This window comes from Typha angustifolia, chromosome 13 (assembly GCF_048772165.1).
Source record: "Typha angustifolia cultivar Huaian chromosome 13, ASM4877216v1, whole genome shotgun sequence".
NCBI classification, from domain to species: Eukaryota; Viridiplantae; Streptophyta; class Magnoliopsida; order Poales; family Typhaceae; genus Typha; species Typha angustifolia.
The window spans coordinates 2,743,921-2,760,450 of NC_133251.1; the positions used below are offsets into that span (position 1 = coordinate 2,743,921).

Consider the following 16,530-nt stretch of genomic DNA (forward strand, 5'->3'; position numbering starts at 1 on the left):
AGCAGACTACATTCTAGATCCACTCCTTTCTTCTTAAAAAATTAAAAACGATTAGATGGTTTTCAGGACGATTTAGCTAAAGTAAATTTAAAAAAAAAAGAGAGAGACATGGGAGGTTCATTATTTCATCATTAGACATGCGATAAAATTTTGCCACAGTGTCATCATTTCCTTTCACATTAGCATTAGCATAAAGTCCATCACACAGCAACTGGGCCACTCTGGCATACGACTCGGCACACGGGATTCGTGCGTAAAAACGCCAAACTCGAGGGGGCACGAATCTCGAGGTGGGTTGCTTTTTACTATTTGCTCTTCGGCTACTCTTCTCTCTTTTGGTTTTTAATCATCTTTCTGTACACACAAGAAAGTACTGGTAGATCCAATAATTAATTTCCCAGAAGCTTCAAGATGCAACGGATTCCAGTGCCTCCTACCAAATATAGTATCATGCATTTCTGCCATTCACTAATAGCACCCTAGAATTTGTTCGGCTTTAATGTTCCATCACTGTAAAAAGATATAAAATATCTACGCGAAGTGATTGGAGAATAATTTGGTGGGGTAGCTCTATGGATCTCTATCTCCAATACTCCAGTCTCCACTACAGTCTACACCACCTTTTCCTTTGTGGGGATGGATTATTGTAGATATATTCCTCCAAACGCTTCCACTACAACTGTACTTTTCTTCCCCTTAACGTATTATACTAGCTTTTCTTTGTTCTGTTTTGTATCGGGAATTATCTGATGAAATAAAGCAATGAGCTCTGGATTAACCAAATTGAACTCCACTCGAGCCCCAGAAAATTTATTTTTCATTCTAAGCTAGAACTTTTGAAAGCTTAGTATACATTGTTGAATCTTTGCAATTAATGCGGAATTGTTTAACATCGATGAACAAATGATTATTTTCAAGTGCATGGGATATTGATAGTAAACTGCTACACAGCCTAAAAACTTGTGGTCTGAGACTCAGATCCAACAGTACTAACATTACTACTCTCATCGAACCTCAGAGAGATTTCAAGTGCTTTCTCTAGCCTTGAGACAACCTGCTCCATGGACGGTCGTTGCTGCTTATGGTCGGTGCACGAGAGTGCAAGCTTAAGGGTGAGATCAAAAGCCTCTGTTGAGTACTCTCCGTTTAATTTAGGATCAGCAAATTCTGAGATGTTGCCTCCTCTGGTGAGAAGCTTAGCCTGAGAAACAGATCAGTATACATTCAGTACTGAGACTTGGTTAATCTTCACAAGAAGCTAAATGGTAGTTTAATAACTCACCATCTTATCCAGTGACATTGGCTTTCTTACATTCAAGTTGATTACTCGCTTACCGGAAAGGATTTGCAAGAGTACTATGCCAAAGCTGTATACATCCCCTGCGGCATTAACATGGTGGTTCTGCCGATATTCGGGATCGACATAGCCAAAAGTTCCTCGGACTTCAGAGCTGACGTGTGAGACACCGTAGTCCATACATTTTGACAGACCAAAGTCTGATAGTTTAGCTTCGAAATTGGCCCCAAGAAGAATGTTAGTTGGCTGAAAAAGTAGCATATGTAAAAGTCAGAAATCTGAATATTGGAACAGTATGTTTGCTCAATCAAATATTTGTCAATGATTTTGGAGGAAATGATGTAATACATAATCCATGAGTTGTGAATTAGACTTACAGGTACCTTATAGATGATTCTATGACATTCTCAACTCAATGGACCATCATGGAATTATTTTGGAACCAGTTATATTTCACTTTATCCTGTTCTGGTGATACTCCCAACAAGTAAAATTACAAAAATCATACTGTATCCATCCTGAGTTTATTTCATTTATATCTAGCTTTTCATGCTACCTTTTCTAATTATGAGCAAAAGCTCGCCCTTGGGTGATTACATTACTAGTTCATCCAACAAGCTGATACTGGTGAGCTAAAAGATGGAAATTGCTAGGAGGCAGCAACATACCTTAATATCACGATGAACAATGCAGCCTCCAGGATATATGTGAAGAAACCAAAGCCCACAAGCGCTTCCTAAGGCAATCTGAAGTCTTTGAATCCATGAAAGGGTTTTCTCTTCTCCTGTCATAAGGTCAACTCCTTATTATATCAAAAGAGACACTAACAATCCTAAGTTTTGTGAAAAAGGATTTTTACCAAATAGCCATTCTGATAAATTGCCGTTGACACATAGCTCATATACAAGGAAACACTCATCTGCATATTCACAATAACCTCGCAAAGTCACAAGGTTTGGATGTCTAACATGTGAGAGGCTTGTAACTTCCCTCATAAAAGTCTCGGCATGTTCATCTTTAATGATATGTTTAACAGCAACATGACAACCAGTTGCAAGAACACCTTTGTAAACCTTTCCTGGTAAGCAAAAAAAAAAAAAAAATGAAGAGAATAATTTGAGACTAAAATAAATATCAAATGTTTGTTCATGTCCTCAGTGTCTATGTTAAGAATATAGCAGTGTAATTATTTTCCTCACATAAATAATAAAATATCACCTATAAAAGAATGACAAGGAAAAATTATCAGTAGGTCCTAGCTACTTTTTTATACAACTCCACCAAAGAACTGCTTACCAGCAATGCCCTGGCCGATAAAGTTCAAAGGGCTTAGGTTGTTTGTGGCAGCATATATATCCTTAATTGACATTTCCTTACAAGAAGGGTCTTCGAATACAAACTCCTTCGAAGCTGCAAATATAGGACTACTGATGATATACTATATCATAGGACTAAATGTCTAATACAAAATACCTAAGAATACACTTACCTGAGTAACAGGTACGGTTATCTTGTTCTAAGGATTGCAATTTGCATCTTCTTCTCAAAAAGTACCAGAATGCAATAAGCATGACAGCAGCAGCTCCAAAGAAGGAACAAACCAGCACCAATATCTCTGTATCTATCCATATTAAATATAAATGATTGAAGAATAAAGACTAAATTCAGAAATTTAAGAACTAAGAACTATAGTTGGAACGGGCTCACCTGTAATTGTCATTCTTTACATTCTACATTACTTGATTTCTTTCTGGATGCCAAGAGAAAAGACAAAGGGCATCAATCAATACTAATACGAAACAAGAACATGGACATATTAATATGTAAAATTGATTATTGAACACGATAAGACTGACATGTTTGAAAGAACATTAAAGGCAAATCGATTCTAATATACTAGAGGGAGTATCAAACACAAAGGTAATCACATATTCAATCGTAGAAGCATCAAGAACAACTATAACTTGTAAATACCACTCAAAAGCCATAAGATTTTCTTTTTCACCACTTCTCCACACAGATTTATAGCAGCTAAAAGGGCTCTTGGAACTACTCAAACGCCATATGCAACAAGTGAGTGAAGTAAAATATAGAGAGATCAGATTGGTTGCCGAGAGGTACAAACGCTACTAATATACATCTAGAACATAGATAACAAAATATATACCTTAAAGGACATCTATCTCCCCTTCTGCTGCTCTTATCTCTGCAAATTAGAGAGAACGAACTCACTCAGAAGTCAGGAAGATATAAACGCTGAAAGAGTTGACGGGCATCTCTTCTTTCGCCTCTTACCTCCTAGGATCGACAAAGGTGAGATCTTTTTCCCATTTTTTCCTATTACGAAAGGAAATAAAATGGTTGGAGAGTGGAGATTGGAGATTGGAGGCATCGTTTGAGGGCTTTCAGATTAAAAGAAGCGGCTGCCGGCCGATGGGGACAAGTGGGGGGGGGGGGGGGGGGGGGGGGGGGGTGATAGAAGAATTGAGGGGTAACTATAGTCTGGGGGCCTTCTATGCTCGTGCTTTGGTCGATTGCATTTGGACTCTAGAGAGAAAACGACTTCGCGGGAGAAGGAAGAGAGAGACAACTGTGGCAAGAATCGAAGAGGAACGGCCGGGAAAGGGAAAAGAAGAATATAGATTTCATTAATCTACTGCCACGATGATAAAAATGCGTTAATTCATGCAACTTTTGAAGCAAAAAAATACAAATAAAAGTAAGGATAAATTACAATTTACATTATAGTTTGACCTTATATATTATAGACCTGAATACTTAATTTCTCCTGCTAACTATATTCATACTAGTTTGAATTAAACATCTTAGGAATAAACTAATCATTTAACAACTTAAAGATGAAAATTATTAATTTTTGATATAAAATTTAACAATCACAGCCACAGAGAATTAAATACTTAAGTTAAGAAAAACAAAAGTAAATTAAAACCCAATCAAACCAGGATAAAATATAATTCGCGAAACACAAAGTTTGTTCAAGGTATGTTCAGCTGAAACCAACCCAGTCGCATATATCAACCATAAATTCTCCTCATAACATTTGCCTGGGCCTACTTATTATGTACTAATACGACGGCAGAGCGTCAGGCCGTCGGCGATCGACAGCTGACATATCTCGACCCGAGAGTCGGCGGCCAGTGCTCGGTTGACCACCAACATTGTGTCCTTGTACATCCCGTCAAACTCGGAGAGGGCGGCGCCCGGCGGCGCCGCCACGGATCCAGTCCACAAGGTGTTGTCATAAGCAACGACTCCGCCAACCCTAACTAACTCGATTACCCTCTCATGGTAGTTAAGGTAGTTGGCCTTGTCGGCGTCTACGAACACGAAGTCGAATGTTCCTTTATACTTGCCCTGAAATGGATTACAAGTTAATAACTAAAATGGCTTAATTAGCACTCGATAGCCGATAGTTATATAGTTCCACATTCACCTCGGCCACTAATTGGTCTAGGATGGGTAGGGCCAGACCCTCGCGGAAGTCAATCTTGTGGGCCACCCCGGCCTTCTGGATCACTGGGAGTCCCAGCTCGTAGGTCTCTCGGTTGTTGTCCAATGCCAATATCTACATGTTCAAATCAAGCAAATTTGTCAAATAACACCCTACATTTTAGTTTTTTTTTTCTTTTGTAATTTGACCTTAATCCGGATAATTACATCCAAACCCCCTTAACTCTCATTTATCTTTCATGAACTATTGCTACTTCTACTCACACACCTTCTTAATTATGTAAAATCTTTCAAAAAAAATGCTTCTTACGTTAGTTATTCGTCAGATTAATTCGTATTTTAAGTTTCCTAGGGATGGGTTTACTCTTGTTTTAAGTAAAAGAGTTTTTTTATTAACACTTAACTAACACATTATGATAGTAGAGGAGCTAAAGAGTCATAAAAATTAAAATAAAACAGTTCATATAAAAATGTGATACACTTTAAATTCTATGTAGGGTTTAACCCTTTAAGTTTAATTGAGCAACTCTTTTGTTTTGTTTTTAGCATTTGAACAGAAACTATATCAAATCCCAAACCAAATTAAGTTGAATAATTTGGTTGCAAACTTACCTTGCCATCGTCTGGAAGTGCAAGAGCAGTAGCAAGGAGGGAATAACCAGTGTAGACGCCAATCTCCATAGTGTTCTTTGCATGCATTAGCTTGACCAACATCCCAAGAAACTGCACCTCATCAGGGGAGGAAGCCATCACAGCCCTACATAAAGATATTTATCACCGTATAACGTAGAACGCATAAAAATATTTATCACCGTCAAGGATCATGTACCAGGGATGGCTGGCCGTGATGTGGCGTAGCTCCTTGATGCACTCGTGCTCACGCGGGTACACCGAGGTCTCCAGGATGTACTGCATGCGATTTTAACGGCCAGGATGAGTTTTCAGATCTGGGATCGGAGGAGAAGAAGGAGGTTGAAGTGTAATACCTGATAGAGTTCATCGCTCTTGAGGAGACTCTTGTGGCTGGTGACCGCCATGGCTCGCTCAGACTCCGTTGCTCCTCTCTTCGTTTCTTCTTAAACTTTGGTCCCTTTGCTGTGTGTCACGAGGTTAGCGTAACGCATGTAGGTTAGCGTAACCGCCATGGCCCACGTGAGGTTTCGCAGGTTGACAGATGCAGTAGTTGCGGCTTATGGGGAACGCCGCAGAGGATCCCCTGCAGCAGCCAGGATGCAGGAAATTCTTACAAGGTGCAGGAGATGGGATAATTTCATGTCCGTTTTTTTTTTGTCGTGTATGACTAAAAAAGAACCTGTAATTTACTTATATACCCCTATAAAGTATGAAGTGAACCTCTCAAAACAAAGTGAGAGGTTCACTTCATCCTTTAAAAATCTTCGAACCCCATGGGTGCCGAATAGTATTGGGCTGGTTCCGGGCCCGTCCAAAGTGAGCCACTTAATCCTAAACCCTAATTTTAAAGTGCAAAAATTCTAAAACAAAGCCGTCTTAGCGATGGCCTAGAAAGTCTCATTACAGTTGCCTATATAAACACCCCCCCCCAGCCGATCAAACTCCCAAACCCTATGGCTTCTCCTCGGCTACGGCGGCTGGAATCATCCTACTTCTGCTCGATCTGCGTTCTTTTACTTCGATTTAGTTCGCTTGTTTTTGTTTTGGTGTTAACTTATGGGGAGTTTTGATGTAGTTGATGATGAATCTGAGATAAGGCTTGTTTCTCAAAGAACATTCGCAGTGGCCGCCTAAGAGCTTTCGCCTTAGCCGGGCTTGAGAGCTTATGCTGCTCCAATCCTTCCTTGGATGTCTGAAACTATTCGCCCGTTCTTTATTTCTCTTGTGTCAAATTTTTTGTTTGTTTTTAGATTTGGGGATTTTTGTGGCTTTATTATTATTATTATTATTATTATTGATTGGATTTTGATCGACGATTAATGGCGATGATGACAAAATTGAAGGCTTGTTTCTCAGAACATTCGCAGTGGCCGCCTGAGAGCTTTCGCCTCGCCGGGCTCGAGAGCTTATGCTGCTCTTTTCTTCCTTCCTTGGATGTCTGAGACCATTAATCCAATTTGCTGTTCCTTATAATTATCTACTTAATTTATAAGAAAATAAAACTATAATTTTCTCTGTTTCAAAATATTTTAGGTATGCGATTGTTTTGCGAATGATGTGAAATGAATTTAAGAAAGTAAAAATAATTTTAGACATAAATACAGAATTTAACTCTAAATTTTAACTATTCAAATATAATAATGACACTTAGGTAAAATAAACTTATAATAAGTAAAAAATGACATTAAGTTTGATAAAAATAAAAAAAATCGACAAAAAAATCAGCCCTGCAAGATTGTTGTCTAGAAGTTTCTGTCACTGATGTAGGATTCTGGAAGAAGGGAGGGGAAGGGGCCCTCTGCGAGGAGGGAAGATCCTTTCTATTCCTAGCCAAGGAGAGGAGCCTCTTGGAGTCGATGTAGAGAGACTTCTCACAAGGGAGAATAAAATTCTAGATCCGATTTTGTATGTTAGTGTAATGATAATGCTTGAAATAGTAGTTGAAGAATCTAGTTCATACGGATTCTCTTGAGAATCTGAATTGGGCTGAGTCACCTTAAATCTCTAGTCGTAGATATAACGTCAACCTTTCTCATTTATTGTTGTCATGTTGGATTTGGAAGAAAGAAAAAGGAAAAATGTATACTTGAAAAGAAGAAGTCAATTTCTCAATCCTGACTCGTAACAGTAGAGAGTTTCGTCGTCATTTATATAATAATGCAATGGGAATAAAAGTGAGTAAATAGCATGAAAAGGAAAAGGAAACTAAGCATGAGTGAGCTGGAAATTGAGTCAGAATTAAGTTTATAGGAGTCAAGCATGAGTTGAGCTCTCGATTTTGCTCGTATCTTTGCTCATGGTCGATTCAGAAGATTTTTGAGCTATCTTAAGTCATTTAGAGCTCGGCATAATTGGCTCGTACATGGTTTTGAACCCATAAATCTCATAAATATCTAGTTTCTTCAAATTTGTTGTAAAGGCTGATTCAACTCACTAACATAGAATAGTTTTAAAAAAAATAAGGTAGGAGAACAAAAAGGGAGGATCAACAGTGAGGAAAAAAACTGTTAAATGGGAGGAAAAGAAAAGCGACCGTAAACTCTAACAGAACTAGGGCCAACCATGATGATGAGAAGTATAGGAGTTGTTATGGTAGCAACATGTTTATCTAATGGTGGCTGCATATAAATAACTCTATCAGTGAATTTAGATTTAAACGTCTCAATTCACCCTAACTGAAATAGTGACTAAGATAATTATTGATTAATAATCAATTTCTACTGCTAGATTTGAATATATATATATATATATATATAATTGCAGAAAGAAAAAAGAAGAAGGGAGAAGGTAGATAGAAGACAAATGTATCTAAGAAATTGAGAACCACAGAAATTATGAAAACAATAAAATACTTCCACCAACGAGATTGCGAATCCTCATCTCTCATCTCCCCCACAGTTTCCTCAGCCAGTAGTTGGCAGTGTCAGCGACAGTAGTGTGTGTGGTGAGCTCAAAGACCAAAGGCGAGGGAGGAGGAGGGTAGTGGTGAGGGGCAGCAAGAAGGAATTTGGAGATGGCGATGGCATTCCGAGCTGCGGCGGTGACCAGACCGCCTCCATCGCGCAAACCCACTACCAAATCCCAACCCGAGCGGTCTCCTACACCTCCGCCTCCTCTTCTGCTATCGCCAACCGCGCCGGTGCTATCTCTCGTCGCGCTCTTATCCACGCCCAGCTCCTATTGCGAGGCGAAGGCATTCGCCTTCTCCAAGGAGGAGATCATCTCCTCGCTCACAAAGGCAAGTTCTCTCTCTCTCTCTCTGGATTGCTAATCTTTGCCCCTCATTCGACAAATTTCTATCACGAGATCGTTTGAAGAAGGTATTCTGGACTTTGAGATCCATTTCTTCATTTTTTTTTGTTCTTTTTGCGTTCAACATGTTTGTGGGAATTCCACTATACGTCTATACCCATTTGGGTTTCGCATTGTACGGAGTCAATTTTATGTTGTACACGGTTTCATTCCCATGAATTTACGAACTTGTTGAAAAAACCATGTTTAATTCAACTTCTATTCGTTAAAAATTATTCGTCTCCTTTGCCTATTTTGACAAATTCTGTCAGAAATTCGTTTGTCGTACGAATTGTCTCATTTTTGGACCGATGAGTATAAGGATTTGGATTTTGCTTCGCAATTTGACTCCTATATCGTATATAGCTTGTTGCCATAAATTTATTAAACAATATCCATGTTTAATTCATCTTTAATTTCTTGAAAGAATCCTGACAAATTCATTGATCTTTCTCTCTTCATTGCTGATCATCGTTACTCATTTAACAGCTTCTTCTCATATCTCATAAGTTTGCTTAATGAAGAAATTATTGCCTTCTTTAGTTTACTTATAGTGTATTTGTTCTATTGTCAGGTGGAAAGCACAATTGATCAGGTTGAGGATGTGAGTTCCCGAGTTTTGGATTCCTCCCTGAACATATTTAAGGCTTTGAGTGATGCGCTGAAGCCGGGAATTGATGTGGCGCTTCCAGTCTTGCGCACTGCTGGCGAGGAGGTGCTAAAGATTGCTTCCCCAGTTGTTTCGGATGCTTCCAAGCAGGCCACAGAAGCCCTTCAGAATGCAGGAGTTGATACAGGCCCTGTTCTATATGCAGCTAAGGTTATTGTTTTTTGGCCTTACTTGGTGTCATAATTTTTGTTGTCATACAAGCGAGCTTATCTTTTATCTCATTACAGTTTTTTATGCCTTGATGCTTTCAATTATCTTATTTTTGGTGCCTAGTTTTCTTGGTGATGATATAGAAATTGTTGGACCGCAATCTAATTGGAAGAACTTGATCAAAATATACTAGGTAGCACATGGTCGACATTTAAGTTGTGGTTATACGCAACCTGATCACAATCATCTAAGAGAAAGTTGAACTGCCTTGATTACATTCGAGCTCCCATATCACCACTGGTGGCTTCCTGAATTATCCCTATGCCCTCTGTTTTGTCCTTTAAGCCCTTAGGGCATTGATCCAGAACACTTCACTAGGGGGTGGAAAGTGTGTTGATATTTTTTTGCTATAATTTGGACTTCCACAAAGTCATTCAAAACCTTCAACATAATGCAATTTCTAGTGGACTATATGAATCTCCCTTAATCTCAAACTTAATAAAAAAGAAAGTGTCTAAACTCTGAAGGCTGATAAAATTTCTCTTAGTAGACCGTTGCGGATGCAGCACAACAGACAACAAAGGTTATAGAAGGTGCGAAGCCCATAGCGTCAGCGACAGTAGAAACAATTTCATCTTCAGATCCATCCGTACTTATAGTGTCAGCTGGAGCATTATTTCTTGGATATCTTCTCCTTCCACCAATTTGGTCTGCACTTTCTTTCAACCTTCGCGGTTATAAAGGTACATTTCATAGTCTAAGTACAACTATTTTTACACAGCTGGTTTTACTGTTACAGATTTATAGGATGAATGTGCTTTGAAGTCACTAAAGGCTTGTAAGATTTCATGCAGACCAACATGCTGCAACAATGATTAGAATGTTATGATAATGATTGCTGTCTTGAAGGACTAATAATTTCTTTCATAGTTTGGAGACTAACTAAATGCAAATGTAAAATTGATCCTGTGAAGTTCTAAACTTGTCTCTAGAGATGGCAAGTGCTGATTCTTTTTGAAGTAAACTGTTAACCGTATGTCTTAGAAATTTTTTCCTTACATCAGATAATTCTAAAAATGCATACGAACTATTAAAATGGTACTCAAAACTCAAAAGGAACAAATCTCATCGGCTACAAGTCATTCTGGCTTGCTTCATATTATGGTAAAACTATTTTTTTTTTCCATTTGACTATTCCTCTGCCATGGAGTGCTAGATTTTTGTTTTTGTTTTTTGGACTCATTATCTTTGGTTACATGTTTTGAGAAAATTTAGTTAATGTTTTAACTGAACAGAAATGAATATTCCATCTATTAAAGCTTTGGTAGCAATTATGTACTGTACCAGCACATATCCTTTGCTTACAATTTGTTTAATATTGACTTTATTAACTGTTTATTTGCTAGGCAATCTCAGCCCTGCTCAGTCTTTAGACCTGATTTCAACGCAAAACTATCTCATTATTGACATTCGCTCAGAGAAGGATAAAAATAAGGCTGGAGTACCTCGACTTCCTGCCAATGCAAAGAACAAGCTGATCTCAGTGCCGTAAGATTTTCTCCTTATATGGCAGGTTACCTTAATTCATTTAGAAACATTATAAGATTGATAGCTCTTCTCTGCCCATAGTTTGGAAGAACTTCCAAGCAAGATCAAAAGCTTGGTCAGGAACACAAAGAAAGTAGAGGCAGAAATAGTTGCATTGAAGATTTCGTACCTCAAGAAAGTAAACAAAAGCTCCAACATCATAATAATGGACTCGTACGTTCCTTCATTATCTCAGAGCTTTACTTTCTTAATAATTTATGTTGTTAACTCAGAATATCTTCGATTTGTTCCTCAACAAATGATTAGAAAATCATTATCTAATTACACTGCAGGTATTGCGATACCGCAAAAATTGTTGCAAGGGTACTCACAAGTCTTGGCTTTAAGAACTCTTGGACCATGACCGACGGGTTCTCGGGAGGAAAAGGATGGTCGCAGAGCCGTTTGGGAATGGACTCATATAACATTGCAATTGCTGAGCTTCTATCTCCTTCGCGAGTCATTCCTGCAGCCGCTGCTCGCTTTGGCACTGCCAGTTCGACTGTTCTCCAATCGACTCGAAAGCTCCTTCCAGGAAGTGCTGATAGTTGAATGTCTCTTGAGTGTTAGCTCAGTTAAAGCAAGCAATGTGGTCCATTTTGTTTGTAATCCTTTCCTGAACTTTTGATATTTTAAATGTATTGATGTATGTATATTATACCTAAACATGTCATTTTGATCACCCATCAACTCCATTCTAGTATGTGAATAACCCATTGTAAATATTTCCTTGTTTCGACTATTTATACTTCTCCTCTTCCAACATTTTAAAATTTGAGCTAATTTGACAATGCTCTCTTTTTCTTTACAAGCGGTCTTGCTGTCTTTTATGTCCTCTTAGAATTCAAACTTTTAAAATTCGAATTTTGAAATAGGTAGATAAAGCTATAGAGGCTTTGATTATTTTTGAACCGGACGAGCTCCCATTCCCGCTCCAGTACTTATTACCAGAAAAGTTGGGCACGCTCTTCCCCTTCTCTTCCTCTCACGTTCGGAGCAGCGGAGTCGAGCGCTCCTCCTCTTAACTGCGGATCTAGGGTTTCGTCGCTCTCGCCATGGCAACCACCAACGCTGGCTCCGTCAAGGTTAGTCCGCTTGCCAAACCCTAAATTGTTTTCTCCCTCCATTTCCCGTTTCTTGGATCGTTTAAGAATTGCGGTTCTGAATGGCTATTCATCTTGGTCGAGAATCGCGGTGTTACTTTGCTTGTTTTGAGTCTTCACCAACGTTGCAATTGCAATGCGAGCAATAAATTTTTAATGAAAAGAAATAGATCCGTAGTCAATTATGATGCGAAGATCGGTTTCTTCTGTCCTGTCGTCCACCCAGGCAAGAAGATACAATCGAAATTTTGGTTATCGAGGAGGAACACCGGTTTGGTACAGTCACAATGCCCACGCGAGTTTAGATATTAGATTACAAGGTTAGATGTTGCTAAGTATTACTATTATTGGTCATTGTTCTTAGCCAGAAATGGAGCTTCTTGTGCTTATGCAGAATCCACCAGGACTAGAGATCCAAGATGGAATAATTACATACTACTCATATGATAATAGCAGTAGTTTCGTTAGTGCCTGAGTGGCTTCTTTATGGCAATTACCATGAGGAGTGGTTTGAGGAACATGCTCGAAGATCGGTTATGATTTGAAGAAATCAAGTTAGTGGTTTTCCCTTATCATATTTAACTTTGCTCTATGCAAATTATGCCATACGGCAACTTTCTTGTCTAGTAATATCCTATTAGTAACTTATTTCATGTGAATTTTCGTCCTCCATCATATTGCTTTCTTCGGCTTGGATACTCAGTTTTACTAGATCTAAACCATTCTCCTGAAGTGATAGTTTGAATAGTTTCTTTTTCCTCCTGTTTTTCTTTTCTTTTCTTTCTTATGACCGTTTGCTTTGTATGTTAACTGACTTTAGGGTGAACAAGAGGCAGAAGGTTCAATGCAGAGTGCTGCAGATATGACAGCCTTTGTGAGCTCAGTTACTTTCACATTCATGCTATAAGAAATGACAGCGAAATGATTGGAATTTACTTTCAAGTCTGGTTTCGTATTCTGATAGTGTACAGTCTGTTCTAGCATATAATATTCTGTCAACGCCGTGTTATGAAACTTTCTACATTATATATACCACAAACTTGTGGGATTTACATAATCGCCATTCTAAACTTTTTGAATATGATAATTGCCACTTTATTCCTCAAAATATCACAATTTCAATTGAATTGGAACTTTTTGAAAAATGTCATTCTTTCAGCCTAATCTAAGTAATGCTGTGAAAACTTAAACCGGAATGGTGAAAATGGCCATTTTCATAATCATTTGAAATGAGTAGTAGATTATCTAATGCTATCGAGATCCATGGATTATATATTAAAATTCTAAACTTTTAATCTTAAAAAAAGGTTACTTCGCTCATTTAGATATATGTTAGATTTAATATCCATCTTTAGGAGTATTCCATTAATATTCCTTTAAACCTAACTACAGTGGAATGTTTTGGAAGAGTCCATAGTATTTTGAACAAATGTAGTGGCAATCGGTGATATTGATAAGTGTCTACTCTTTAGTGGCAACTATGTAAAACACTCTAAACTTACTTGAAAGTTCTTAGTGAGAATAAATAACTGTTTATTAAACTTTCTTTGCCTTTTCAGGTACAAAATCTTCTTGTGCAGATGGTGAGTTTCTAGCATCTATTTTACAATAAATTTATTTGGAATCTGCTTGTAGTTTTTTTTACTGGAATTAATTTTGCAGCAAACAAGGTTCCAAGCTATGTCAGAGAGCATTGTTTCAAAAAATATCCTTTTGTTTAATCTCTTGTAGCACCGTGCACTTACTATTTTAAATTCTTAATTTTTTTGTGAATGCACAAATAGAAGTAATTATGCTTAAAATTTGAATGTGTCAGAAATGTCTGATGTGTTTGCAACACTTAAAAATCAAAAAGTAAGTCTGAACAAAATTGAGCTACTGGGTGTATTAGATGATTTTCTAGCTAGTTTAGTAGAGTTATCAGATAGGTAAATTTTTTGAATACATATATTTTTCCTGTTCTTATATTTGGTTTTCATTTAACGTTCTTCTGAGTTGTCACTGCTCAACTTTAGTGTTTACAGAAAATAGATTCCTTATGGAAAATTTTTTCCCCGATCCCTTGAACCAATATTTGGTGTTTGTGTTTACCCAAAATTATTCTGTAGTAATATGCAAGATATATTTATGCATATCTGTGCTCACAAGTTTTAACATATAAAATATGCATGCATATCTAGGTGTAATAATATACTGGAGATCTGAAATAGTGTTTTGACTTGGTTTCAATATTTTGGTCTATTAAGGTTGCCTTTATACGACTTCCACAAAATGCTCAGATATTCCTACTTTTATGTTATGATTTCATAGAATTTTTTTATTTGATGATTCATGAATGAACCATCCCGCACATACTATATTATAATGAAAAGAGGTCTAGAATTATAATGAAAGGAGATATAGGATTCCCTCAGTTCAGGCAGTGATTCGCTTTGGCATCTATCAAGAATTAGGATAGATATATAAGATATATAATGGAATGAGATAATACTATACTTAATACTATATTCCTTTATTTTCTATTGTTAAATGTGTAACTTCATTAGTTATAGTAAGTTAGTTACGAGATATGGATCATTTCAGAAATAGGTGTCATTTACAAGATGAAATCCTTTAATCTTAATTTTGTTTCTGTAAGGAGTTTAATCGAGACTAGTGGTTTGTTGTTGCATGTAGAAGGATAATGTTTCTGCCATATTCGTGAAATTCCAACCTTTATACACTTGACATTTATGTAAACGTTTTTTCTTGAACTTATAGACCTCAGGTTGCACATCTATAAGGAACTAGATGCTTCAGTTATTTACCTTCACATGGCTTGGAAGACTGCAGTCTGAAAGGTAACAAAAAAGTGTAGCTAGAAATCTAAAGAAGCTAAAATTTAAAAAGAACCATATAAAAGGTCAAGAAATTAAATAACAATATTTTTAGCAAGTATGCCTATTTAATGAGTTTTGATCAATCTCATTAAACACCGGACTTTGAACTGGTTCTTGTTGAAAGTTGAAACTGCTTTATGCCGTCCTTATATGGTCCAATCAATACCAAAACCTTGATTTCCCCTTGTGCTAGTGCATATTTAATTTTTTAAGACTGTCTTTTCCTCTTAGACATGAGGACCTCTGCATATCTGATGCTACATCGCTTCAAACCTATAACCACCAAGTCCAATGGCTAAACTCACGGCAACTGTGCTGGGACTTTGGTTTCTTAGTTCTGAAAATTCTTCTTTTGAACTAGTGAGTGCATGCATAGATTTTGTGACTGACACCCTGAAAACAGTTATCCAAAGGGATTCTCCAAGTGGTAGCAAGCACAAAGTACTTTCCTCATACCCTATTTTTCTACATAGTTTGTCTCTTGAGATTAAGGTATTTGTGGTTTTGGAATAATTTTCCAGATCTTATTGTTCTGTTTTTGTGAACCCTTGATTTGTAGATTACCACTTCACTTTCATCTTTTTTCTATGCAAATTTGTATGTGCTTCTTAACTGCACTTCACTAGATGAAATGGGGACCAAAATTGATGAACTAGAGCATAGTATCAATGACCTTAAAGCCGAAATGGGTACAGAACTCCCAGCCAAACCAAAGTCTGAAGAAGCCACGCCTGCTGAGGAATCTGTATAAATTCATGGCACACAAATAATAGGTGAGTTGGAAATGCGAAGTGCATGTCTTGTAAATAGCCAGAGTGGATATGGTCGTCCTCTATTGATGTTTTGAGACGATGACATACTAGAACCATATGTTCCCTCCTATCTCTAGGATTGTTATTCTCTTCTGATGGCATGTCTTTTTAACAGGTACTTCCTGGGAACATTTGGACAACAAAAACTTGGAAATTGAAAGTCATCTTACCTTTTTGATGAATGTTTAACTTTCACTATATTTTAGGTCCTTTATTAATCCAAACTTTTGAATCTCTCTGATACTGCAGTTTGAAAATAGTGCTGTTTTAAATTCTTGAAAGTACGTATTGCTGAATTTTCTGAGGTTATTATGTTAAAAGCTGTTATAACTAGGTGCTGCGCACCTTGTGGGAGAGTTGATCAAATGCCTGATCAGAGCAGATATGTTGCACTTATGTTACTGTTTTTCTCATAGCTGGTTTCTCTAACGCTGATCTTCCAATTGTCCATTGAGTTGTTTTTTTGTACTATTTGAACTTGCCATTGCCATTTAATTGGTTTTATACAGAATCAAAGGATTAGCTGGTGTGCTGGCATGAGCTAGTTGAAGCAAGCGAATGATTTGAAATTCGAGTTATTTAACGGTAAGCCTTTATGGGTTACATGCCTACGTCGGCTATATCTATCACAGGTTAA

At 37.5% G+C, this 16,530-nt stretch overlaps 4 protein-coding genes and 2 non-coding genes across 7 annotated transcripts; 4 read left to right on the top strand and 2 right to left on the bottom strand.

Moving 5' to 3' along the window:
- Nucleotides 1-810: 810 nt before the first annotated feature.
- Nucleotides 811-3,697, bottom strand: LOC140774499 (probable receptor-like protein kinase At2g42960). Of its 2 annotated transcripts, none has more exons than XM_073117518.1 (9): nucleotides 3,593-3,697; nucleotides 3,465-3,503; nucleotides 3,005-3,047; nucleotides 2,787-2,912; nucleotides 2,594-2,707; nucleotides 2,157-2,375; nucleotides 1,966-2,081; nucleotides 1,283-1,543; nucleotides 811-1,201 (listed from the first exon to the last, which is right to left on the bottom strand). In XM_073117518.1, the coding sequence occupies exons 3-9, from the start codon at nucleotides 3,015-3,017 to the stop codon at nucleotides 953-955; spliced, it is 1,098 nt and encodes a 365-aa protein (XP_072973619.1). In that variant the 5' UTR covers nucleotides 3,018-3,047; nucleotides 3,465-3,503; nucleotides 3,593-3,697; the 3' UTR covers nucleotides 811-952. The 2 variants fall into 2 exon arrangements, with proteins under 2 accessions (XP_072973619.1, XP_072973618.1); XM_073117517.1 differs by having other exon boundaries at nucleotides 2,787-2,918.
- A 645-nt stretch (nucleotides 3,698-4,342) lies between these two features.
- On the bottom strand, nucleotides 4,343-5,805 carry LOC140775068 (caffeoyl-CoA O-methyltransferase-like). Its single transcript, XM_073118315.1, has 5 exons — nucleotides 5,755-5,805; nucleotides 5,598-5,677; nucleotides 5,381-5,525; nucleotides 4,752-4,883; nucleotides 4,343-4,672 (listed from the first exon to the last, which is right to left on the bottom strand). The coding sequence occupies exons 1-5, from the start codon at nucleotides 5,803-5,805 to the stop codon at nucleotides 4,376-4,378; spliced, it is 705 nt and encodes a 234-aa protein (XP_072974416.1). The 3' UTR covers nucleotides 4,343-4,375.
- Nucleotides 5,806-6,474: 669 nt separating this feature from the next.
- LOC140775198 (small nucleolar RNA SNORD14) lies at nucleotides 6,475-6,601 on the top strand. The gene has a single exon (XR_012106689.1). It is a non-coding gene; the product is annotated as a small nucleolar RNA SNORD14 (small nucleolar RNA).
- A 120-nt stretch (nucleotides 6,602-6,721) lies between these two features.
- Nucleotides 6,722-6,847, top strand: LOC140775237 (small nucleolar RNA SNORD14). Its single transcript, XR_012106724.1, has one exon. It is a non-coding gene; the product is annotated as a small nucleolar RNA SNORD14 (small nucleolar RNA).
- Nucleotides 6,848-8,289: 1,442 nt separating this feature from the next.
- LOC140773621 (calcium sensing receptor, chloroplastic) lies at nucleotides 8,290-13,078 on the top strand. The gene is made up of 7 exons (XM_073116273.1): nucleotides 8,290-8,639; nucleotides 9,267-9,512; nucleotides 10,063-10,255; nucleotides 10,919-11,060; nucleotides 11,142-11,273; nucleotides 11,393-12,184; nucleotides 13,023-13,078. The coding sequence occupies exons 1-6, from the start codon at nucleotides 8,415-8,417 to the stop codon at nucleotides 11,649-11,651; spliced, it is 1,197 nt and encodes a 398-aa protein (XP_072972374.1). The 5' UTR covers nucleotides 8,290-8,414; the 3' UTR covers nucleotides 11,652-12,184; nucleotides 13,023-13,078.
- LOC140773623 (heat shock factor-binding protein-like) lies at nucleotides 12,044-16,259 on the top strand. Its single transcript, XM_073116274.1, has 6 exons — nucleotides 12,044-12,184; nucleotides 13,023-13,076; nucleotides 13,762-13,785; nucleotides 13,865-13,907; nucleotides 15,705-15,854; nucleotides 16,009-16,259. Exons 1-5 carry the CDS (start codon nucleotides 12,155-12,157, stop codon nucleotides 15,830-15,832), a joined length of 279 nt encoding a protein of 92 aa, XP_072972375.1. The 5' UTR covers nucleotides 12,044-12,154; the 3' UTR covers nucleotides 15,833-15,854; nucleotides 16,009-16,259.
- The last annotated feature ends 271 nt before the right edge of the window (nucleotides 16,260-16,530 follow it).

Bases quoted from the DNA above. Each gene is read 5' to 3' on its own strand.
- LOC140775068 (XM_073118315.1), bottom strand. From the start codon at position 5,805: ATGGCGGTCACCAGCCACAAGAGTCTCCTCAAGAGCGATGAACTCTAT. The intron at 4,884-5,380 runs GTAAGTTTGCAA...TTGAACATGTAG, and splicing joins CACTTCCAGACGATGGCAAG to ATATTGGCATTGGACAACAA. The intron at 4,673-4,751 runs GTGAATGTGGAA...AATCCATTTCAG, and splicing joins TAGACCAATTAGTGGCCGAG to GGCAAGTATAAAGGAACATT.
- LOC140773621 (XM_073116273.1), top strand. From the start codon at position 8,415: ATGGCGATGGCATTCCGAGCTGCGGCGGTGACCAGACCGCCTCCATCG. The intron at 10,256-10,918 runs GTACATTTCATA...TTTATTTGCTAG, and splicing joins CAACCTTCGCGGTTATAAAG to GCAATCTCAGCCCTGCTCAG. The intron at 11,061-11,141 runs GTAAGATTTTCT...CTCTGCCCATAG, and splicing joins AACAAGCTGATCTCAGTGCC to TTTGGAAGAACTTCCAAGCA.
- LOC140773623 (XM_073116274.1), top strand. From the start codon at position 12,155: ATGGCAACCACCAACGCTGGCTCCGTCAAG. The intron at 13,077-13,761 runs GTGAGCTCAGTT...TTGCCTTTTCAG, and splicing joins CTGCAGATATGACAGCCTTT to GTACAAAATCTTCTTGTGCA. The intron at 13,786-13,864 runs GTGAGTTTCTAG...TTAATTTTGCAG, and splicing joins AAAATCTTCTTGTGCAGATG to CAAACAAGGTTCCAAGCTAT.
- LOC140774499 (XM_073117517.1), bottom strand. The intron at 2,376-2,593 runs GTAAGCAGTTCT...TTTGCTTACCAG, and splicing joins TATCGGCCAGGGCATTGCTG to GAAAGGTTTACAAAGGTGTT. The intron at 1,544-1,965 runs GTATGTTGCTGC...CTACTTTTTCAG, and splicing joins TTGTTCATCGTGATATTAAG to CCAACTAACATTCTTCTTGG.